Source organism: Ceratotherium simum, chromosome 29 (genome assembly GCF_057802395.1).
Source record: "Ceratotherium simum simum isolate JZ-2026a chromosome 29, ASM5780239v1, whole genome shotgun sequence".
NCBI classification, from domain to species: Eukaryota; Metazoa; Chordata; class Mammalia; order Perissodactyla; family Rhinocerotidae; genus Ceratotherium; species Ceratotherium simum.
The window spans coordinates 11,429,491-11,454,060 of NC_141928.1; the positions used below are offsets into that span (position 1 = coordinate 11,429,491).

Consider the following 24,570-nt stretch of genomic DNA (forward strand, 5'->3'; position numbering starts at 1 on the left):
TAGTCACTCCTCTATTGATTGCAAAATTTATTTTTTTATTTATTTAGCTACTATATACAGTATTGCAATGAGTATTTTCTCATTCTTGCCCAAGTATATCTGTAGGATATACATTCCTAGAATGGAATAGCTAGGTTAAATGTTATGTGCATTTTAAAGGATAGGCTTGGTTTTAATAAATAATGCCCAAAGTGACCTCTCAAAATGTTGTGCCAATTTATGTAATGAGTGTATGATGGAAGATGCTATAAAAAAAATCGCCCAGAGTACTTGTTTGCGTTGACATTGATTGATAGGATACATGGGGGAGTTTCCTTGTCCATAGTATAAGAATTATTGAAATTGGATAATTTTTAAGAATATGATTTCTTGGCAGGCAAATTCTTACATTGGTATGATTTGCAACTGACCCATCTGCTAACCCAGTTAAGTAACTTGGAAGAGAGAAGTTTACTAGTGCATAGTGTTGAGACATGAGCTCCCTATGCCCACAGCCCTGATACTGTTCCCTTTGTCTGCAGTGCCATTTAAGTCCTGAACAGATGCTTGTGTTTCAATCTAAGCAGCATTACCGAGAGAAGGTGCTTGGGAGCCAGCCCTGATGGCCTAGTGGTTAAAGTTTGGCACGCTCCGCTTCGGTGGCCCAGTTTCAGTTCCTGGCTGCGGAACCACACCACTCATCTGTCAGGAGCCATACTGTGGCAGCGGCTCACATAGAAGAACTAGAAGGACTTACAATTAGAATATACAACTATGTACTGGGGCTTTGGGGAGGGAAAAAAAAAAAGAGAGAGGAAGATTGGCAACAGATGTTAGCTCAGAGTGAATCTTTCCAGCAAAAAAAAAAAAGAGAGAGAAGGTGCTTGCTTGGGCAAGTCCCAGGAAAGCATTTCCTGGAAGTCTTTGGTCTCTCCTCAGGCCTGGGCCTGATTCTTTCTCTGCTTTGCGTGCTAGTTTGTCCTCATACAGCTGAGTCCAGGGTGAGGTCTATGGACGGTCTGCATAATTCACTCCTTTTGTTGCAAATGAACGTCAACTTCTGGGAATCTAGGTGGTCTCTGAAAGAGGGCCAGAAAAGAGGAGTGGTTCATTTCACCAAGTGGAAATCCTTCCTTCCTCACCTGACATCTGGTTTTAATTCCTTGTTTAGCTTTATTTGGAAACTTTATCAAAAAGCAAAAGTCTCTGGGATACAATTAGCTGAGCAATATAGCTGTACAACTCAGCTATCACTTCCTCCAGGAAGCCCTTCCAGACTTTCCGTGCAGTCCATCCAATAATCACATATATACTAGACACCAAGAACACAGTGGTCAGGTGCTCCCACCCCAACTAAGACAAGCACCTCTCCTCTGAGCACACCTTATATTTTACCCCTCTTCTAGGATATATATCATTGTCTCTCCCTCTGGCTTGAGCTCCTCAAGGATAGGATCTTGACTCATCCATCTTGACCCATGTACTCCTAGCTTGCACATAATAGGAATTGTTCAGTGTTGACCTGCTTGGAATGCTGCATTCTTTGTCTCTAACTTTGGAGCAAAGAAGGGAGAGTGTTTTTTTTTTTTTTAAATCACTTCACTGAGGTACAATTGACATAAAAAGCTGCATATATTTAATGTATACAACTTGATAAGTTTGGAGATATACCTGTGAAACCATCGCCACAATCTATGCCGTAAACCTATCCGTCACCTCCAAAAGTTTCCTCCTCCCTTATTTATTATTAGTATTAGTATTTGTGATGAGAACACTTAACATAAGTTAGCAAATTTTTGGATGTACAATACAGTATTGTTAACTATAGGCATTATGCCGTATGGTAGATCTCTAGGACTTGTTCATCTTGTATAACCAAAAGTTTGTACCCTTTGACTCATAATTCCTATTTTCCCTCCTCCCAGACTCTGGCAACTGTCATCCCACGGGAGAATGGTCTTTGATGGCTACTGTGGGGTACTTCTACCACACTTAGGACTGAGCAGGCTTTCTGTCTCCCAAATGGGCTTGAGGACAAAGATGCCTGTGGAGAATCCAACTTACTATGCTTGGGAGAAAGGAGGATAATAACTGTTGCTAAGTTTGCCAGGCCCATGATAGGTACTTAATGATATGATAAGTATTTTACATACATTCTCAACCAAAATAGCCTGATCTCATTTTTTTTAATAAGGGAAATGAGCCTCAGAGAGATGAAGAAACTTAACGTTTCTTACTGTGGAACCTTGAACATGTTTAGCTTCAAAGCCCACTATACTTGCCTCGTTCTTCCCTGTAGTAAGTTTGAATGAATGCTAAATGACTAAATGGGGCAGGAGGGAGACACTTCGAGGTGGTCCCCCAAAGAAGCACTCTCACCTGAGATTCAGAAGGGAAAGTTATTTGGGATCAAAAGTACCTCTCCCCTCAGCTTGGTTTTGGTCTCTTTGAAATGTCCAATTAGAGTTACAGTAATCTCCCCACCTTGTCCCCCACAAAATAGCAACTGTTTATCTTGCTTATGAATTATCTGCCTCCCACAGAATGGTCAGTGTCCTGAATCAGCTGCACCATCAGCAAGGTTAACCACATGCTCAAGGTACTGCCACATGGCCTCCACACAATAGGTTAATGAGAAAGAGGACAGCATGTGAGGTGGGCACTCTTAGACTTTTGGTACACTTTTTCTGGTGGATATCTTGTCAATACCTATGAGAAAAAATTTAAATGTGCATGGATTCACTTAGTTATCCACTTCTGGCGAATATGTCCTAAGAAAGTAATCTGAGTGAGTCAAAGATTAATATATTTAAAGATTTTTGTCATAGATGTTTCTAAAATATTGAAAAATTTGTATTAGCTCACTGTCCAGCAAAAAAATATTGTTTAAATTATGCAGCATTCATTAATGGAATATTTTGCTGCTGTTAAATATAATCTTGACAACTAGTTATTAAATATATTATTATATAATACATATTTGTATTATACAATATACATATATACAATGTACATCTATATTCTATATTAGCTTATATAATATTTACATATTTAATAACATTGGAGAATTTAACATGCTAAATGAAGAGAGAAAACTGTATAATATGGTCAAATTTTGTTTAAAAAAAAAAAAGAAAAGTTACATACACACAGAAAAAAAAAGATGGCAGGAAGTACACCAAAATGTAACTAATATGACTTGTGATTCTATCTAGGTAGTGGGATTAAAAGTGGGTTTTTTTCTTTATGTATATTTTTTTGTTTTCTGGGTTTTTTTTCCTGCTGAACATATATTACTTTATAATAAGAAAAGAAACATTGTTCTAAATAATATTAACTATAAGTTTGTTGGGAATTTACTATATGCCAGGCATTGTGTTGAACATTTTTCATAAGATTATCTCTTTTAGTTCTCACAGAGACTCTACAAGGTAGGTATTGTTAACCCATTTTATAGATGAGGAAATTGAGACTGAAATTATGCAGTTTACCTAAAGCCACATAGCTAGTAAGAGCAAGATCCAAAATTTGAATCTAGCTTTAACCCCAGAACTTGCTTGCTTACCCTCTTTATTCTGTTTTTCTATAAAAGCAGAAAAAAAAAAGAAGTAATCCTATACATGAGAGAACGAGGGTTGAGTTCCAGCTCCAAAATGTCCTGGAGCAGTGTAGAAGGTTTATTGTCCCTTGTTCTGGAGTATGTATCCCAGCCTCTGATATCTCTATTCCCTTTAGTCAACATGTTTAAAGGTGAAGCTGGCAAAAATCTGAGTTCCAAAGCCCTGAATTGTATCATATTTCAGGATTTGCCAGAGGGAAAAATGAGTGAATATACACAGAGAGGCAGCAGCTACTAGGAAGTAGCAGAGAAACAATGCCCCCTTTCCTCAACCTGCCAAGCAGTGGTGGGTTGATAGGAAGATGCCCAAGGCCTTTGGGGTTAGACAGGCTACCAGTGGGAGAGTGAAGGTCCAAACCTAATAGTCCTTGCTAAATTCTCTCACTGACATACGAGCATAGCATTATGTTGTGTTGTGTTGAAGATAATTTTAATTATTTTGATCTGTGTACTTACTCTTTTTTTTTTTTTTTGGGTGAGGAAGATCAGCCCTGAGCTAACATCTGACACTAATCCTCCTCTTTTTTTTTTTTTTTTTTGCTGAGGAAGATTGGCCCTGAGCTAACATCCGTGCCTATTTTCCTCTGCTTTATATGGGACACCACCACAGCATGGCTCAACAAGCAGTGCATCAGTGCGTGCCCGGGATCCGAACCAGCGAACCCTGGGCTGCCACAGTGGAGTGCGTGCACTTAATCGCTTGCACCACTGGGCTGGCCCCCTTATTCTTATTTAATCAATAACCTGGTGGAGTAACTGTTCCCATTTAACAGATATGGAAGCTGAGCTCAGAACTGATGATGCCTTGCCAAAATTTACAAAACCTCATGTAAGTTGTATAGTTGGTATTTGATTCCAAATTTGTCTAATTCCAAAGCATGTAATTTCAGACTGCCACTTATTATAGTTAGCTGTTTCTGTAGAGTTGTGGATTCCTTGGAAGGCCTTTTTTTTTGCCTTTTTTTTTTTTATTTCATCAAACATGAATCAAGTACCCATTTTGTGCTAGTTTCTGTGGGTAGGTATAATAATACAGAGATGAATCAGATTGTGTCCCTATTCTTGGAATACTCACAGATCCATGGGCAGGCAGGCAGACAAAGGGATGAAACTGTAGAAATTCATAGGATTGGAACCTTTAGGGCAGGGAAGAATTGGAGAAGATTTCTTGGAAGATGTAATGTCTGAATTAGCTGAGAATTAAATAATTCATGAAAACTAGCCAGGCAGAAGGAGCAGTACATGCAAAGGCACATTTGGGAAACTGTAAATAGCACTATTTGTTGAGATCATTGAGAATATAAGAAGGGAGAATGGAGAGGTTGACAAGGGTCTCAATCAGGAAGGCTTATAAGCTTGGGAAGGTGCCTTGTTCTGAAAGCAATGACACATTTTAAGTGGGAGTGTCATGGTTTTGAGTTTTAGAAAGCAGCCAGAGTGGAGAATGGATTTGGGGGTGAGGGTGGGGACGGGGTGGAGAAAAGAGATGTAGAAAAAAATAGGAGCTAACAAGACAGATGTATAAGGAACCTCTCGAAATAAACCAGATTAGGGATAATGGAGGCCAAGAATAAGACTGTGGAGATGTAATAAATATATGGATTCAGGAAGATTTTTTTGTTTTACTTTATATTAGATTTTATACGTACATAGAAATACTTAAAGTAGTGTAATGAACCTGTGTACCCAGCCTCAATAACCATCATCAGTGGCTAATCCTGTCCCACCGATACCTCCACCCACTTTCTCGCCTTCCACCTTATTTTGAAGCAAATCTCAGGTATCATATCATTTCATCCGTTAATATTCCGGTACGTATCTCTAAAAGATTTTTTTATAGATTTCTCCTCCATCTTTTTCCTTCTAATTTAATTTAAGAAATTAGGTGATTTGTCTTGTTGTATTTACCAGAGCTTAGATTCTACCAATTGCATCTTTGTGGTGTAGATGAATGTGTTTCTTTGAATTCTGTAGTTCTTTTATTTTAGTAATTGGATCTAGAGGCATCATGACCTTTAGATTCAAGTTTTTTGGCAAGACTACTTCATGAGGGTGTTGAGTTAGCTGTTGATAATATCTAGAATCCATTATTTCATAATATTATTCTAATTCCAGTATTTCTCATTCATTTATTAGCTGGAATGCTTCTATAAAGAGAAATTTTTCTATTGCTGTTTATTACCCTGTGGTATATTTCATGTAGGAAAGGCAGGATAAATACTTGATTCTTCCCATTTGTTTAATAATTTTCAAAATGCTGTGTTGGTTCCCTAGCATCCTTCAGCGGTAACAAATTAATTTTTTTAAAGTCATTATTAACTGATGTATTTAAACAGTTGTATTTCAGTTAATTGTACTTCTTTTTTTAAGAGTACTCAAATTGTGCCATCTTTGGTTAGAGAGTGGCTGATTTGGCAGCTTTCAAGGAGATAGAAAAGACAGGAATGATAACAGGTTGAATGTGGATGAGATCAAAGGGGAGGAAGGAGTCAAGGAAAGAGCCCCAAGATTTTGGCTTGGGTGAGTGAGGCCATTCGCTGAAACGGGGAGCCCAGAAAGAGAGCAGATTTTAAAGGGAGGACATGTCTGGACATGTCTGAGGTGCTTATGATAGATACATCTAGGTGGAGATGCCCAGGAGGTAGCTGGATATCAAGATGTGAGGCTCAGGGGAGCAATCCCTGTCTTCAGGACCCGGGATAGGGCTCAGTTGCTGTGTGTAGTTGACTCAGATTGGAATTGTGTGTGTTATATTTTGTTTGATAAAAATAAATCCATGTGCTGGCTAAAGCCAGGTTCTACCCAAAGTAAGATTATTAAGCCCTTATTGCCTTCTCTTTTCCTTTTGCCTATCCTTAGAGAGTCAGGTTCAATTTCTAGTAGAATAGGAAGGACAGAGTTGGTTGCAGGTAGGATTGCCACTTGGCCGGTTTACAACCGGTCCTGTTGGTTTTCAGATTTATTACACCCAATCCCTCAATTAGAGGAGAGCTATGTGTATGGGTAGGGTTTACTGGAGTTGGAATTGAGGCTGGGTGAACTGGTTTTGGCTTTGCAGGAATGGCCTAGGGCAATCTTTTTGTGAATATTTCTATTCCTGAAAGATTTTTTTTCTTTCTCCCAGGTTCCTGCTCTCTAAAGCAACTTCTTTCCTTTCTTCCTTCCTCTAGTTAACAAATACTCATTGAACACCTGCTTTGTGTCAGGCACTGGGGATACAGTGGTAAACAAGAATAGGGGGCACAGTCCCTGCCTTCATATAGCTTGGAATCTAGTGGGACATATATGTTATATATCTTAAACAAAAGATCATCAGCAATATATGATTCTACGCTAACACAGGAACTCAGCAAATAGGACATATTGGTCAGAAATCTTTTACTGTCAGTACTGGGCCTTCATTTATTGGAAGATTCAGTGTTAGGTAGGCTTATAAATCAGAAAATATATGTGAAACAAAGGGCCTGACACATAAAGGACTCTGAAGTGGAGTTTGTCTAGGGGAAAAAAAAACCTTCTGAAGTAAGATGGAAGAGTTAGAAAATGTGAAAATGGAGTAGAATATGAATGCATCAAGTTTAATAAAAGAACTGCACACCACCTACCCAGACAACACACACACCTAGAGCCTTCTAATTGCTTTAGCATATTGTGAATGCCTATTATATGCTAAACCCAAGGCTAGACCCTGGGATTACCAAGGCTTGACTCTTTGGGGTACATTCAGATTAATAAGGAAGATAGAACTGTAAAATAAAAATACTATGGTAATATGTATTGTCATGGTATATTTTAGGGATCCAGGCAGCATGGAAGAAGGGTATGGTTTGACTGTTTCTGATTTGAGGGGTGGGAGGATGGAGTCTTAGAATACCTGACAGTGGAGGTGATATTTAAATTGAGTCCAGAAAGATGTATACGTGGTGGTAGAAGCTATAAGGAAGTAGTGAGAAGAGTTATTCCAGGCAGATGGACTAGCTTAGCGTACTTGCACTACAAGTAGATCAGTGTGGATGGAGTGATGGGTGCTTACAGGGAGTGGTGGTAAATGAAGCTGGAGAGATCAGCAGGGGCTGGATTGTAAAGGGCCTTGGGAGTGTGGACCATTATACTGTAGGTGCCTGGGAACCGTTGACTGGGCACAGTGAGATCATGCCACAGTTATTGGGGGTTTTGATCTTGCAGGCCTTTGCCCAGAGTCCTCGCTTACACAGAACTGAGTTACTTGTAGACAGAAGCCTCTTCCTCATCTGACTTTTTTTTCCCTCTAAGTCAGGCAGGTGGATGGATAGAAAATGAAACAACTTGAGAAGTCAGGGCTGAGGTCAGAGTCTGTTGGAAATTTCTGGATTTTAAGTGGGCTTCCTTTTTAGGGGCACCAAAGGAGAAAGGCTCTCTGTCCATTTGCCCTGCCACTAAGTCTGGCTTTTTACTACTTTGATCTTTTTTTTTACTTCATTTGCATATGTTGCTTAGCAGTTTGAGCTATTGCTATCCTCACAGCTATATTGTTCATTGGCATTAATCTCTGGGCTGATCTGGACCTTAATTGTGAAGGAAGTAAACAGGCAGAGGTGCCATGTGGGAAGAATACGTCCCTCCTTGTTCAGACATCTTAGGAGAAAAATGGTTGGCTGCATGTATGTTTGTATACTGTATATCTGGTTCTTTTCTTTTTCTTTTCATTCAAAAGGGACTGATTTATTCATACTATAATCTGTTCTTTATTGTGATAGTTTTAAAAATTCACACCAAAATCTTGACTAGGGTATTATAGAGATTTTTTAATGGAGGGAGGGCTCACTCTTTCCAGGTTCTTCAATTTGTGGATGGGAAACTGATCTAATTAAATACCCAACCATATTTAAATTTCCTTAATTGTCTCAAAAATGTCTTTTTAAAGTTGATTTGTTCAAAGAAAGGATTTGCATTTGGTTGTTATATATAAGGCTATTCTTAAATCACACCCTATAGTCTTTTTCTTCCATAGCCAATCATGTCACTCTTCTGCATGTAGATTTAATTCCTGACTTTATAGCAGAGATATTTAGAAAGTCTTTTGAGATCTTCTCAGTTCTACCCATTCCTTCAAGTCCTAAAACACCTTTCCTACCTGTCAACTTGCAGAACTCCAACGTTCAGCTCAAAAATGGCCTCTCTGTGGCATCTCACTCCATTCTAATGAATTGTTCCCTCATCTGTGTTTCCCTAACTTAGTACCCACCTCTGTTACAGCACTTATAACATCTTATTGTCATTTATCTGTTTAGTGTGTTTGCACTTCAAGTTGGGTTAGTGTGGATGATGGAAAATGAGGCTGGAGAAGAGGTCGGCAGACGGTGAGCACCTCTAAGGCAAGGGTCACATAATATTCATTTCTGTCACCTCAACCAGCGTAGTGCCTAGCTCATAGGAGACACTCAACGAATGTTTGTAGAATGGATGAAAAACCCCAGTTTCTGGAATATTTTTAGTTTCCAGCTCTGAGTTGTTTTTTATTTCCTGAACTATGAATTCCCCTTTCCAACTCCAGGAATAGAAGGCAAAACTGAAAATGATATCTAAGTATGTTCTTTGTTGCTCTTGTTCTTTTTCTGCACTCAGGAAGTTTACTTGTTAGTCCCAGATAGTATGGACTTCACTTGGCTGTGTTTCATTATTCCTGTTTAGTTGAATTAAACTCTTTTCCTTGCCATAGAGAATGTCTGTATCAGGGATCTGACCAGAGACCAGAGAACAAGAGACCTTGGGCTCCTGTTTTTTGTGGTTTGCAAGGTTAAAAAGGAATTTAAAAAACATTTTCTGCGTATTTCTGGTTTTCTAAAGTGGATAGAGGTTTTCTAATTAGTCCCCCTCCATCACAGTGGTCACATGGCTTTTACTTTGCATCAGACTTACACTGAAACTTCTTAAAAATGAATAAGGCTGAAATGATTTCAGTGATTGTGTGGCTACTAGAATTACTATCTTTTATTTTACATTGAAGAACTAAGCATATTACATCCTGATACCCCCCTTTAGCTTCAAAATCTGCAGTCTTCTTTGAAAGCTGCCATTTGAATAAGCAAACAGATGGGAAATGATGTTGAATAGTAACATCTAAAAAAAGGCTTTATTTTTTTCTGTCCAAGATATGTGGTATAATGGAAGAAGTGAGACTAGGATTTTTTTTCTCAGTTGGTCTGATGACTCCTGCCTCTTCCTTTTTTTGGGCCTCAGTTTCCCCATATTTAAAATGAAAGTGGAGCCAGTCTCTTGCACAGTTAACTAAGGTTCTGCCATTCATAATTTGGACTCAACTTGTGAATTCTATTAGATATGCAGTATGCAAATGCTGCAGATGTTGGTTGGATGTAGAATTTTGTTCATGTCTTTTTTTCTACATTACAAAGCTAGTATTAGGAAGTAGAAAATGTTGCTGATTTCTTATTTTCTTTTCTCCCCTTCCCACTCATAAATTCCAGGCGTCATTTTAATCTTTTTAAATGATTTTTCTTCTCTGTAGTTGTTTTTAACAATCTTACTGGGAGCCCTAGTTAAGTTTGTGTTTTGCATTCACGTGATCATTGAGGTGCGTGTTCATGTTCTCTTCCCCCTTCCTCCCAGGAGAATCTATAAAGCGCTCTCAAAAAACCTGGGAGACTGAGGATGCTGAAGAAATATGACTCTATCCAAAGATAAGACTTATCCATTTCCTTAAACCATGTTAAAAATTTGTTCTCAGGCTTATGGGTACATCAAGGATTATTACTAAGACCCACCCTTAAAAATCAAGGGCTCTGCTTCAGTCTTGATACTAGGAGCCAGAGTAAGAGCTTCTCATTTCATCTGTTCCTCCAAAGCTTGGTGGAATAAAGCAAAGAGGCTTACTACACCTCTGTTGTGTGCCGGTACTGCGTTCAGGTAAACCTGGATCCTTCAGGGAAACAGAGAGCTGCCTTTTGAATGAGTGTTCCCAGTTGAATAGCTTTTTGTTGGTGGACTTTCCCCTTGCTCAGGCTTTTTCCCCCTCATTCTATTTATCGTCTTTTTACTAAAATTGTAAGAGCTGCATTAAGTTCCACAAGGACTGAGAAGAAAATCTTTATTAATCCCTTGTCTGGACGAGAGTGGGGGTGGGAAAGCTGTTTGATGTATTTGTGTTGGGGTGAGGTGTGTGGTGGCAGTGGCAGAACATTTATTTTTAGGCAGACAAATTATAGCCTTTTCTCCTTCTTTAAATCACTGGTCACTTTCTCTTTAGGCTCTACTTTGTAAGATGACCCTAATGCTCTCTATTGGTTGGAAAAGCCCTCTACTAACAGTGGTAGCAATATTTGCCATTCAATTATATGGCTGCCAAGTAACAGAGTCCACTCCTACCCTAAGAAGGGTCTTTTTTTTTTTTCCGGAACACTGCTATAAAATGTGCTTGGCTAGGCTAGAGAGAAAGGGAGATATCATAGGATGAAATACCTTGCACAGTTAAAAAGCATTTATTCCCGGGAATCACTCTCTCTTTGGGCCATCTCACCTTCGCAGTGGAACTGGCCCCTTGATTGTGTTCTGAGGTCTGAATGGATAGCTGAATGTTTGACATCATGTGTCATTAGCATATGGCTCAGATTTGCCAGCCTCTGCAGCTCTGTGGCAAGGTTTGAGTGTGTGCACGCACACCCAGCGTGATGAACTCTGCTGTGAGCTACTGGTGTGGCTCGTGAATCAGGGAGGCACAGCATAACGATTGCTTAAGATCTTAAGAGTTTTAAAGGAATGAAGCAGGAAGCTTACTTTAAAGCTTTAAGCCTTTGGCTGGGGCCAGGGGATGCAATTTCTAACCTTTGTTTTCTAAAAGGATTTTGCGGACCTAGTATCCTTTCTCCACGTTCTTTCAGACTAGTATGTATAACTGGAGCGTGGAAATTGAGGACCAGACTTAAAGTGAACCCTGCAAATAACTCAGAGCTCCATGTTCTAATTTTCTCAGAAGAATTTGCCTTGTCATTGTTTATTATAATGACAAAAAGCAGGGAACCCTACCCCCTCCCAAACACATATGCGTAATAGGGAGTTTTTGTTTTGTCTTTTCCTTGTGCCAAAGGTTTCAACTCTAAACATTGTAATCCAGAGTATAGAAGAATGTAGTGTAGAATAGCTCTTGAAAGAAGGAAGGGGAGAACAAACCCCACATACTAGAACTCTTAGTCCTTCTAAAATGCTGCCTTTTAATTTTAGAATCTCAGCTTAAAGAGGACTGGAGTATTTCCCGTTAAATACTCCCATAATAGTTTTCAGAGAGACATGCTAGGCAGTATTGTTAACTAAAGAAAATAAGTCTATCAGTTCCACTTAGATAACCTTTGGTAATAAACGAACTCCATACACGTTGTGACCTTAGCGCCTGAACTTTCTAATCACATGACCGGCTTGTAAACTGACCTGTGAGTATGACTGTCGTAGTCCCGGCTAAGAGAGAGAAATTGGCCAAGTGTCGGAAGGGTGGTCATCTAGCTGGACTTGTCCTGTAATCTCTGTTTCTTCATGGCTGAAAAAGAACTTCTCAACAGACTCTGAGAAGCATGAAATGGAGACATGGGAAGGTAAGGGAACTGACTGGTTAAGCCTGAGCCCAAATCTAAGGTTTAGAAAATTTCTTTGAAGGTTTAAAGCAAATAGCAGCCTTGAGGGAGAAAGGAGGCAGTCCACTCCTTTTTTGTGTCTTGGCAGGATTCAGCCAACAAGTTTTCATGTACATAGCAACTACCTATAAAAGTTTTGGAATAGAGAAAAGCGAAGGAGAACTGTAGTGAATTGGTTGTTGTGATTGATGTTTTTAAGAGAAATAGCAGAAAAAAAGAGAAAAATTGGATTTAAATTTTATAGTGACTTGAAAAAAATCTTAAACTTCATTTTATATCACAGTTCTTAGGTAAAGTTTACGTTTCAAAAAACTTCTGTTTACCTCTTGACAGAATTTGTTTGTATTTTAAATTCTTTAATCCAGTTCACCATCTGCCAAAGCCTTATTTAGTACTGTTAATTATAGATAGTATCAGGGTCATGAGGCCGTTGATAAGGCAGCCTCATTCCCTTTGGAGGAACTTAGATACTTTACGGTTTTGGGTATAAGACTAAGCCATTGCTAATTTCTTTTTAAGTGGGTTGTTTTTAAAATGGATAATTTCATTCTCTCTCTCTCTTTCTCTCTCTTTCTGTGTTTCATTAATAGCAACTAGTTAGTGTTGCTATTCGTTTTTTTGGAGATAAGCTCCTACTTGTGTAAGAAACCACAGTGCCCCACAACTTTATTATTCCAGCCAAGAAAGACATACACAGCGAAAGAAACAGCTAGAAGATGAATCTTAGTATTAAAAATTTGATGTATTTGTTTGCTGTGTTTATAGAGTCTAAGAGTTTGTTTCTTATAGGCATGTACTGCTGAACTATAGCCGGAAAAGTTGCGGACTCTTTGAGGTAGTTGGTAAATTTCTAGGGCGTTAACCTATTTCATAGGTTCCCAGCTTCCCTGTCCGTTGCAGCATGGCTAACATCTGCCATAGGCAGCTTTGCAGTTTTATTCTCACTCTGAAGATGCACAAAGTAGGGAATTGGGACGCCCTCTCATACCAACATTCTTCTGTGTAGTAACACTTTATAGTAATACTCCCTTATCTGTTATTTCCCGGCACCTTAGATGCCACAATTACTTCATTGTTTTTTGTTGTAAATTAGTGGAAGCAACAAAGTTTGTAGAAATTATCAGTTACATGCAAGACTTCTTATTTTTTATTTTGAAGATCTTCCTCTCCTTCCCCTAATATACACAGAAATTCTCTGTTAAACTATTCTGGATATACTAGCTTTTCCAGAAAGGAATAGTTTAAGAAGTAAAATTTGCTCTGAATCCATTGGAATAGGATTTTAGGGGTGGGCAGAGATACCAGAGCAGTGGTTACATGAGTTTAGAAGGGATAGCTCTGGAGGATTTGGATTTTTTTCCAGCCAGCTTGAATCTCTTAGTGATATATAGTCCACAAATTCTGAAAGAGAAAAAAGGTTGGAACAGAAAGTTCTTCTTCAGTTGTTATTTAATTAAGCATTGAAACTTCGATTTTTCTTAGTTGTTCAATGGCAGAAAATAACTTATGGTACTAAAACAAAAACTATTATACAAACAAGGAAGTGAATTTTAAAATTTTCACCTGAGTCTTCCATACAAAATTCTAGTAAAGCACAGTGAATTATCCCCTCTAAAAGGAGGTCTTGGGAAATTTAAAAAGCAAAATCAAACTACTAACAAAAGAGATCGGTGAAAATGTTACTGTAAAAAAGCATTGCCTGGTTTTAGATATTGGGCCCTTGTCCGTTTAAATTAACCTTTGTCACAGCTGGGCATACAAATGTTTTGTTTTAGTTCACAGAGGGTTAACTCTATTCAAGCTTTCACTGTGGCAGGCCTGATCTGTGGAGTCATACAATCTGGTCTTTCAGCCCTGCCAGTCGCTAGGCAGGAAGTCTTATTTCTTAAGCTATCTTTCAGAATGGGGGGTTGGGATTTGGAGAAAGGTGGGGGAAGGGCCTTGGAGCATCTGTAAGGATCAATAACAGAGAGCGAGCCGCAAGAGAGGCCATTGTGCGCACTTCAAGATAGATGCAGCCCTTGTGTACGGCCCCTGCCTGGCAGGACAGACACCTAAAACCAAAACAATGCCACCGAATGAATTCCTTGAAATTCCTTGAAAAATCAGATTGCTCTTAAAAGAGAAAAAATACTTGGGTGCCCTTTTAATGTTGAGAATATTCTCATCCCTCAACTTGCTAGGATCAGGCAATCCCCACTAGAAATAACTCCAAATTGATTTTTAAATGTCTTTTGTCCTCATGCTAATACTGTATTGAATTGGAGAGGCTGATCATTTTGGTCTTAGTCACATGCATCAAAGCATTGAGTAATCTTTTTTCTTCTTTATTTCTTTCTTCCTTTCCTTCTTTCTTTTTTATTTTCACGTTTACTTTACCCTGTTGGTGTTGGAAGCATCATTAAGGGAATGAGAAAACCAAAATTTGGTTAGGATTTGAGTAACATGTGTGAAAGCCCTCCCCCAACAGCTGGTATTGGCTCTTGAAACTTCAACTGAGCTAAACAGATGCTCTGTGTCTGTTATTTTGAGATCGTTTAAACCAGACTTGTAACCAAGAAATCTACAAAAATTATAGGCCTTATTTTAAAATACACTGAAGTTGTGATAGATATCATGCCACATCATAATGCATATTCTATGGGTGTTAAACCAGAGATATCTGAGCTTGGTAAAGTGAGCAATTCCACCAAATGAAATGATGTTTTGAAAGCACTACCAAGTTTGTTGTTCTTTTACTCCAGCCCAGATTTTCATTTTTCGAATTCCCCTTTCCCAAGCCCAACTGTAACATTCCTGTTTTACTGTATCCTTTTTTAGAGGACTAAGGCAGTAATTCAGTAGGTACTTTTATGATGCAAATTCTTTATGGCAGTTGGAAAGAGTAATGGAGTCATTGCCGCCTCTTTTCCACTAAACCCCCCGAAAGTATTGATGACAACTGATGGTAACAGCTGTGAAAGATGGAATCATAAAGAACCTCTAATATCCTTCTCCCAATTTGAAATCTTCCAGGATTAAATGCATAAACCAACTAGGGGGTCCATAATGTGACTTGCAAACGTATAAATGGAATAAGGAGGGAAAAAAGAGACCACTGTTTGAAGTGAGCCCCAAGTTTAATTTATTTTATGCTTTTTGAGTTGAGACCTGACATATTCTCCTGGACAGTTTTGAGGCTTAAGAGAATACTTAGACTTCACAGATCATCTGGATATTTTTAACCCTTCTCTACCCTGTACCCCTTTTCTGGGGAAAATGATGTATAAATAAAAAAGAAAACCTGACTTACTCATCACAAATAGTGCCTCCTTGATACCATTATTTTGCCTCTCTGATACATTATAATTCTGTATTAATATTTAAACCAAGGGATCAATTCTTTTAATGGGCATTTTCCAGAGAGATACAAATATTACTAACAAAACTTGGAAATTCAGTTACTATTTACATTGTATTAAAATGGGGTATGAAACCTACCATGACCCTTTTGAACAATGTGGTCTTTAATGTGCTTTGGGGAAGGGCCTAGTGAAGGAAAAGCCATAAAAGTCTTCAGGGTTCAAGATGAGGTTGGGATTTTAGCCCATTGCTTTTGTCATTTTCACACACAAACATCGCTGCAATTGTGTTTGATTTAGCATCTTTAATACAATGAGGTACGAGAACAAAAGGGTATCAGAGGCACAAGTATGGAAGCCCAACATTCTCCCTTTCCCCCTAAATTTTTTAGATCAGTCTCTTTTCTCTGTCCCCTCTGCTACTGGGGTTTCTTTTTAAGCCAAGGAATCAGTCCATTTGTAAGAATCTTCATTTTGCATGCCTCGGTGGTTTGCTTGGGCAATTGAAAAAAAAAGCTGCTCCTCAAATATTTTTTAGCCACGTAAAAAGTCATGTCCTAAAGACTTGGTAAAAACGCTATAATTAGGAAAAATGAATCTATTCGTATTTCAAGGTTGAGAGTTTGGGGGCGTTCCCGATGCACAGCTGTTTTACATATTTTGAAAAGCCTGATAGATGTAAAGGTCATTGCTAACTCTAACAGGGTCTTGATGCTCACACTGTGATCCAAGGACCTTGCATTAATTAGGATGAGAAGCATGGAAGGTCAGGAGTCAACTGGCTGGTGGGCCTCATGGATTGTCATTGGGGCCAATCAAAATTCCTGTAGGATTTTTAGCCATTAAAACCAAACCAAACCAAAAATATAAAACCTGCTGCTGCTTCTATGGACTCTGAGCAGATCCCTTGGTCTGTATGGTAAGGACTAGTCCCCTGCTGCCCAGATGGCTCATAAAAACTTGGCTACGTCCATTGCTTTGCTACAGGCTTCCTAGTGTTGGGAAAAGAACCTCAGCAGCCTGACTCTCTCACATGGCCAAGTCACTTGACCTCTATGAGCCTCATATATACAACAGGGAACAGTAATACCAATCTCACAGGGTTGCTATAGGAATTAAATAAGAGAACCTCTGTCACAGTGCCCAGCACATGCTTAATATGCCTTGAAATTGAAATGAGTTTTAAAGAGTGGCAAATTTAGGGAGATTAGGAAGGAGAGGATTCTTGGGTGAGCCTGTGGCTGGTGCTGTTTATATTCCAAGTAGAAAAGTCCCTAGGGACTGCCTCTCCATTCAGTGGGCAACAGTCAGGGAGGGGTCCTTTGGAAATTGAGCCTTGAAACTGCTGTACAACCAGTGAGACGAGCTGCTGAGCCTTCTCCTACAACCAATTGCTCTGCTAATATTCTATTCCTGGGCTAATGAAAATAATTACTATTGAGCGGGTCCTTGAAAAATTTGTGGCTTTTTTCCTAAGATTTTGTTGATTGGAAGAAAAAGGAGAAGGGATGGGCTCTAAGTAGCACACAGGTTAAATCATGATCAGGAAGGAAGGATAGTCAAGTTAGTCTTATCTCCTTTCATGTGTTTTGGTAGATAAATAGATGCCAAGACAGTTGCCTTGGCCGTGCTTAATAGCCCCATCTCAGAAGCTTTACCATGAATGGTCAAGTTGGGAATATTGTTAGCATGCTAATCATTGCCCTGCTCAGTCTCCCTGATGCTGGGGGTTGAGAAGTTATATCAATGGCTCATTATTTTGATCTCTGTGTATAACATTTTAATTTATGTAGCCAACATTCATTGAGCGTTTACTGTGTTCTAAGTGAATGTGGCTGAATCAGACATAATTCTTCACCTGAACTGCAGCTCCCCTTTTTGAACTACAAAGAGGTAATGTTGCTTAACAGATACTAACTATTCATCACTTAAGACATAAGAGTTTTTGAGGGCAGTTTCAGGGAGAAGAGGAACATTTGGCTGCCAGAGCATTATCCAAAACTGGCAATAGAATTTGTTTTCACTTTGGGGCCCTATATTTCTCTAGTTTTTTTACTACGTTTGTTAGACATTTCTTGAAATGTTTTTGCCCTTCCAAACGTATGACTGTGAAATAGAATATTCAAATATTTTTCTTTCTTTTTTTTTTTTTTTTTAAAGATTTTATTTATTTTATTTTTTGCCCCCAAAGCCCCAGTAGATAGTTGTATGTCATAGCTGCACACCCTTCTAGTTGCTGTATGTGGGACTCGGCCTCAGGATGGACAGAGAAGTGGTGCCTCGATGCGCACCCGGGATCCGAACCCAGGCTGCCAGCATCGCAGCGTGCGCACTTAACCACCAAGCCACAGGGCCGGCCCTCAAATATTTTTCTTAACATAGTAAAATTAGTCTTGCAATGCAACTGGCAGAAGTGTGGAGACACCCTAAACCTCATTTCTCTGTTAGCATCCTATTCACTGTTAGCAAAAAGTTTTCCTTTCATGAAGTTTCAGCATGTGCCCTCAGTGTGATGGCTACAGCAACCCAGCTGTGTTTTTCAAAGGAGCTGATAAGTTATGGATAACTTATTAAATGTCGGTTACAGTTTATTAAATAACCATTTTACAACAAATGCATGTTTTGGACATTTAAAAAAAGAAAAAAGTAAACATCATTCCAGTGGCCATTTAATCCCAAAACTTGTGCGTATGAGTCAGTGTGGAAAGAAGAAAGTGTATAAATGAAAGACTAGGCACCCAATAGGTGCTAGTCCTGAAGTCTTGGCTGTTGTCGTTATTATAAGAGTGTGTACATGCACGTACTCTCATATGCATTCATGGTTCTTGTTTTTTAAGTTTGCCATGAGATAGTTGTTAACTGCTGCTGACAAGAAAATCTACCACCCTCACCTCTTTTATTTGATTGGGGGCAGGATGAGGATGAGATGATGATGTGCCACAATTAGTGTCTTTCCCTGTCGTTGGATATAGTCCAGCCATCCGTTGTTTTAACCGTATCCTGTATTAAAATGATACTTTAAGAAACTGACTATCGCATTAGGATTCTTGGTTCCTTTTGAATATGTAGGTATTAATTCTCCCTCAGCACCTCTGCTCTCATCCCCACATGCCATTTGGAATCATGTACGCTAAAACACTTGCCATGAGCTTACCAATCTGATACTAGAGAAAAACTACCCACCATAAAATAGTTGTAGTATGGAAAGTTCATCGTATGTCATATGCAGAAAAATATTTGGACTCAGTTTCTTTATTTCCACCAACCATTAGTCTTACCAAAGTAAAAGAATGGTGCATGTCTAGAGAATCTTCAGGAGTTGGGGGGAGGGAGTGCTAGCTTTATGAAAGTATTGATCCAGTGCCTCAGGGAAGCAGAACCTTTTGGTTCTGATGGCTGCACTAGTAAGATCGTGTGAGTGTAAGTGTGAAAGAGTGCTTATGTGCATTGTTTAAGTTTCGTAATTTGTTGGCTTAGTGGTGAATGCAGAGAGACCCACACACTTATTCTGAACATTGTTTTACACATGGAAGTAGTTACAAAAGCATTTTTTGGCAACTAGAATGGGAATATCTAATAATGTACATGGCTGTGTTCTGGGCCCATTATACTAAACTGGTCAGAATTCTGGAGGAAGTGCCTTTTGGTAAGGTAGTATGGCAACTACATTTTTCACCTTCCTAGAACAAAAGCCTGCTAATTGGTCTTTCTTTCACTAGGACCTTAGAACTGGGCGGGGACCTAGGGAGCTAAGTACTGAGCTTTGAGTATTGACACAAGGTTTCTGGGCTGGCCCATTAGTTTGTCATCTAGGGTTCTTATAAACTATGCACTTTGATTTGCAAGTAGAGAAGCTACACCACTCATTCAGTTGACATTCACTAGTGGTTGCTCTGTGCTTGGTATGTATTAGGGATACAGAAAAAATAAGAATCTCTCCCTGCTATGTAGAACATACAGTCTAGTAGAGGGAGATAAATAGCTAAGTGCAACAAAGTGTTAGAGGCACAATGATAGCAATCCTGGAGGGTACAGCGGTTGTGCAGAGGTAGGAGTGCTTATTTCTATTTGGGCTATCTGATTAGGCTTCAACCAGGAAGGGATCATGAGAGATTGGTCAATATTTGCCAGGCTGGTAAAGTGGGAAAGGGTCTCCCAGGCAGAAGAGCGCATGAACAAAGGCATGACAATATAAAACCACCTGACAGGGTATAGGGTGAGTTATAATGGCCCGTATAGGACAGAAACGTTGGTTGGTTCTAGACCCAAGGGAAATCCTAGAGAGCTTTTTTAATATCTTTGATCTATGAATGGATGCCCCTACCCCTGTTGAGCAGAAGAGAGCCCTCTTCACATTCCTGTTAGTCCTCCTCTTGCACATGTTGAAGAGATTAATGTGCTTTGCTAGAAAGGAGCACAGGTCTGCCTCAGAGCTGGAGGCCTGGACACTGCTGCTGCTGGGATTTAGGGAGAGCATGCTGTAGCCTTACTTAACCTTGTTACAAATTGCTAGATACTACAGAGGGAGAGACCTTGGTTAAATGGTTCTGAGAAATTATACTCTCTACTTCGGAGCCATCTGTGCTCTGGGGGAATGTTCTAAACAGAAATGGGGTCTGTTGTATTTTTCTTAATGAATGGAGAAATATTGTCTTTAAATAATATCTTACCCAGACTTTTTCACTAGTTTAGACTAAAAGTTTCTTTTGGTTTCCTAGGGCAAGTTGTGTATGTTTTTACTGAGATATCATTGTACTTTTACTTAGATCTTGGTGAAATAGTTGATGACCTAGTGACTAAAGCATTAAAATGTTTTTGGATAGGTAGTATTAGTTGCTTTAATTTTTAATTTCATTTCAAAATTAACATACAGTAAAATTGAGGGGTTTTGAGAGGGTATACAGTTCTGTGAATATAGATTTGTGTAACTACTGCTACAATCAAGATACAGAACAGTTTCATTAATCCCCCAAAACTCCCTTATGCTATCACTTTGTGGTCATACCCTCACCTTACTCCTGACCTCTTAACAACCACTAATCTGTTCTCTGTTACTATAATTTTATCCCTCCAACAGAGTTATATGAATAATGTAACCTTTTGAGCTGGTGACTTTCACTCAGTATTATAATGCCTTTGAGATTCATCCAAATTGTTACATGTATTGGTAGTTCATTCTTGTTTATTGATAAGTAGTATTCCATTGCGTGTTTGTTGATCCATTCACTGATTGAAGGACATTTGGATTATTTCCAGTTTGGGGTGATTATGAATAGAGCTGTTAGAAACATTCATGGACAAGTTTGTGTGTGAACCTAGGTTTTTACTTTTCTGTGGTAAATACCTAGCAGTAGACTTGATGAGTTATATGGTAAGTATATGTTTAACTTTATAAGAACCTGCCAAACTCTTTTCCATAGTGGTTGTATCATTTTACATTCTCACTTGCAATGTAGGAGAGTTCTAGTTGCTGTATATCTTCACAAGCACTTGGTATTGTCATTTTTAAATTTTAGCTATTCTAGTATATAGTGGTATCTCCTTTTTCTAATGGCTAATGATGTTGAACATCTTTTCATGTTCTTATTTGCCAGCCATATACCCTCATTGGTGAGGTGTCCAAGTATTTTAATTTTTTAATTGGGATGTCTATTTTTTTATTATTGAATTTTGAGAGTTCTTGATGTATTCTTTCTGGATACAGATCCTTTCTTGGATAAGTTTTCTTTACAGAAGTTAAATGACTGAAGATGGAAAGGGATACAATTTCTAGTTATTAAAGTGGTTTGCTTGTATTTCTAGGTAATTCTAAAATCATAGTTTATGCCTCAAACCTTTTACAACTCTCAGCCTTTTTCTTTAATAGGCAAGCTGTACTTTATGACACAGGGGGTTTTCTCACAATTCTACAGTGCCTTGTGGGATTTAGTGATGTTAAGCAATTGAATTGATGTGTTGTGATTTAGCCCTCTGTAATCCTCTCCCTTGATGTACATTGCTCTTTTGACAATGAGAAAGGATTATTTTCGTTGTATGACATAGTGGGTGGAGGAAGAGTAGAATTAGAAGAGGTCAGAGAATTAGGCTAGGGCCTGATCATGTAGGAATATATATAGGCCGTGGATTTTATTCCATGTGCAAGAGGAAGTAATTAGAATGTTTTGAGCAAGAGAATTTTTAAAGACCCCACTCTGACTATATTTTAGAATGGATTGGAAAATGGATTGTTGGGAGCCTACAAGAGGTAGGGAGACTATTAGGAGGCTGAATGGTCATCCAGGTGAGAGATGATGGTATCTTAAACTAGGGCTGGTAATAGTAGAGATGGAGAGTAGATTTGAGATCTGTTTTGGAGGGAGAATTGATAGGGTTTACTGATGGTTTGGATGATGGAATATAAAAGATAGTAAGGGGATTAAGGAATGACTCCTAGGTTTTAGGCTTGAACAACTAATGGATATTGGTTTCAGTTGGTAAGATGGGGAAGATTACCTAAGAAACATGTTGATATAGGAGATGGAAGCAGAATCTAGAATTATATTTGACTTTGATAGGTTTGAGATGCCTGTTAGAAAGTCAAATAGAATGTTAAATAGGCAGTTTAGATATAGAAGTCTGGAGCTCAAGGGAGGTTTTGGTTAAAATACACTTTGGGAATCATCACAATATAGGTGGAAGGCTGAAGTCGCCTAAAGAGAGAATATTGGTAGAAAAGAGGTTTAAGGATTGTAGTGTGAAGCTGTATAGGGATTCTGAGGGCTCATCTATATTCAGTTCTGATATTAAAATTCAAAAAGTTGCCATGAACATGTTATCACTCAGGATGATTCCACAGTATTCTCAATTTCTGCAAGGAGTCATCAATTTACTGGAATAGAAAGTTTAGTATGAAAATTCACGTGGTCCAGAATAGCAACCACTGAGTATTCTAGATACATAGGTCATTTAAAGGCCAAATGAAATGTAGAGGCAGCTCTAGTGGAGAGGTTACCTATGCAAACATGTGCAAGTTACTTTAATTCTCTGGACCTCAGTTTCTCCATCTGTAAAGTGAGGATGAAGATCTAGTGTCTGTATTTCTAAAGCCCCCTCTGGCTCTGAAATTTAATGACTTAGTAATCCAGGACCAAGTAATCAGAGAAGTCACAAATGACTGAGATATGTAACAAACACATTAACCCTCAAAGTCAGTAATATCCTTATCAATGAAACCTTAAGTAGCCAAATTAACCTCTAATTGAGTGTCTAATGATGGAAGCTCAAGATTTTGACAGTTGGAAGCTACGCTAATCAAAGCCCATTGGAGTCTCTTTGAAGTAAACCCAAAGACAATTTTGTGTATACATGTTTTCTTAAAGGAGATTTTGACAGCTTTGGTAAGTGTTTGGTGTAATTGCATTGTGTGTATTTTGGCCTCGGGAGGCCTGTAAATTAAATTCAAATGCATGGAAATTCAAATGCATGGAAGATATTTCTAAAAAGAGCTGTGGCCCCTGGGCGGAGAAATAATAAAAATAAAATACAACTGCGTTTGCTCATCCACATCTTCATTTCTGGTAGTCTGCAAGTCTTTTACGTATTTTAATCTCTTCATTCTCACAACAGTCCCGTGAGGTGAATATTTTTATATTTATAGATGAGGAAACTAAAGCTCAGAGAGATTGCCACACAGCTAAAATAGTGACTAGCTGGAATGCAAAGTTGGGGTTGTTTTTGCTTTCGACTTTATGATTACAGTAAAAGTAAAACAAATAGAAAATACTTCAAGGGCAATTTACTGCAAAAGCTTAATAAATAAGTTTTTGGTTCTCTAACCCAAGCAGTAATCTCCAAAATTAATAGGTAGATGTGAAGGGGGGGGAGCAAAAGGCTGCTAAGGAGAGCCAGATATGCGAAGCTACTACAAGAAGGTGCTTTTCTGTACCTGACCTGTAGGCGAACCCAGTAGGCCCCAGGCTTAAAAGAGTTAGCTCACTCAGGTGAATTACCACCCTTCTTCATAGGCACCCCGAACTTTAGAATATATGGGGCACTTTCGCATACGTTCCTATTTAGTCCTCACAGGAACTTTTCAGGGGAATCACTGTCCTCATTTTACTGATGAGTGTCCTGAGACAAAATGATGATGCTATGATAATAGTGATAATAATAGCTCACATTTATTGAGCATTTACTGTGTGCCAGGAACTTTACACGTATTAACTCTATTCTCAGCACAAAGCACATTACAAGTATTAACTCAATCGTCACAGCAACCTTGTGATATAAGTACTATTATTATCCCCATTTTACAGATGAGGGAACTGAGGCAATATGGCCATACATTTAATAAATGTAAAAGCTGAGATTTGGATCCAGACAGTTTGACTACATAGCTCATCCTCTTAATCACTATACTTGTAATAATTTCACGATATATATAAGTCAAGTCTTTATGCTGTATGCTGTAAACTTATACAGTGCTGTATGTCAATTATATCTCAATAAAACTGGGGGGGAAGTGTAAATATAAAAACATAACTAAAAAGATAAAAATAAAATATTTTTGATATTTAAAAAATCACTATACTTATTATATTTTTTTGATAAATAGAGAAATGACAAGCCTGAGATCACATGCGTAGCTTACTCTTTACCAATTTTGTATAAAAGCTGAAAGTACAGATGTGGAATGTGGGTCATGAGCTTCTGTTGATGACCCAAAGCTAGGATGGAAAGCTCATATCGTCTTAATAGGCAGGAACATCAGGGTGACTCAGACAAGGCAATAAACAAGGTCTTGCAATATAGCAGCAAAACATGAAAAAAGACTGAGAGGTTTGAGTTACTATAAACTTGGGACTGACGATTAATATTAATCTATTATCTTTTATGCATTCATATAAGTATATACTTTCACAGATACATTACAGCTACCCTAAAGGTGATAAAATGGATTTGCATTCATTAAAAACATAGTATACAAAAGGGAGTAGGGAGAATAGACCACTTCTCTTCTGATCTGTGCTCATCA

General features: G+C 38.5%; 1 protein-coding gene across 7 annotated transcripts in view; it reads left to right on the forward strand.

The window, feature by feature from the left end:
• Positions 1 to 24,570, forward strand: part of NR6A1 (nuclear receptor subfamily 6 group A member 1) — a 217,502-nt gene that overhangs the window by 142,430 nt on the left and 50,502 nt on the right. Inside the window, exon 1 of one of the 7 annotated variants that reach the window (XM_014782135.2) lies at positions 11,673 to 12,177. The exons of the other annotated variants lie outside the window; for them this stretch is intronic. Coding sequence (XP_014637621.1) covers positions 12,162 to 12,177 — 16 coding nt within the window. The 5' untranslated portion in view covers positions 11,673 to 12,161. Of the gene's footprint in view, positions 1 to 11,672; positions 12,178 to 24,570 lie in introns of those variants that run through there. 7 annotated transcript variants of the gene reach the window in all.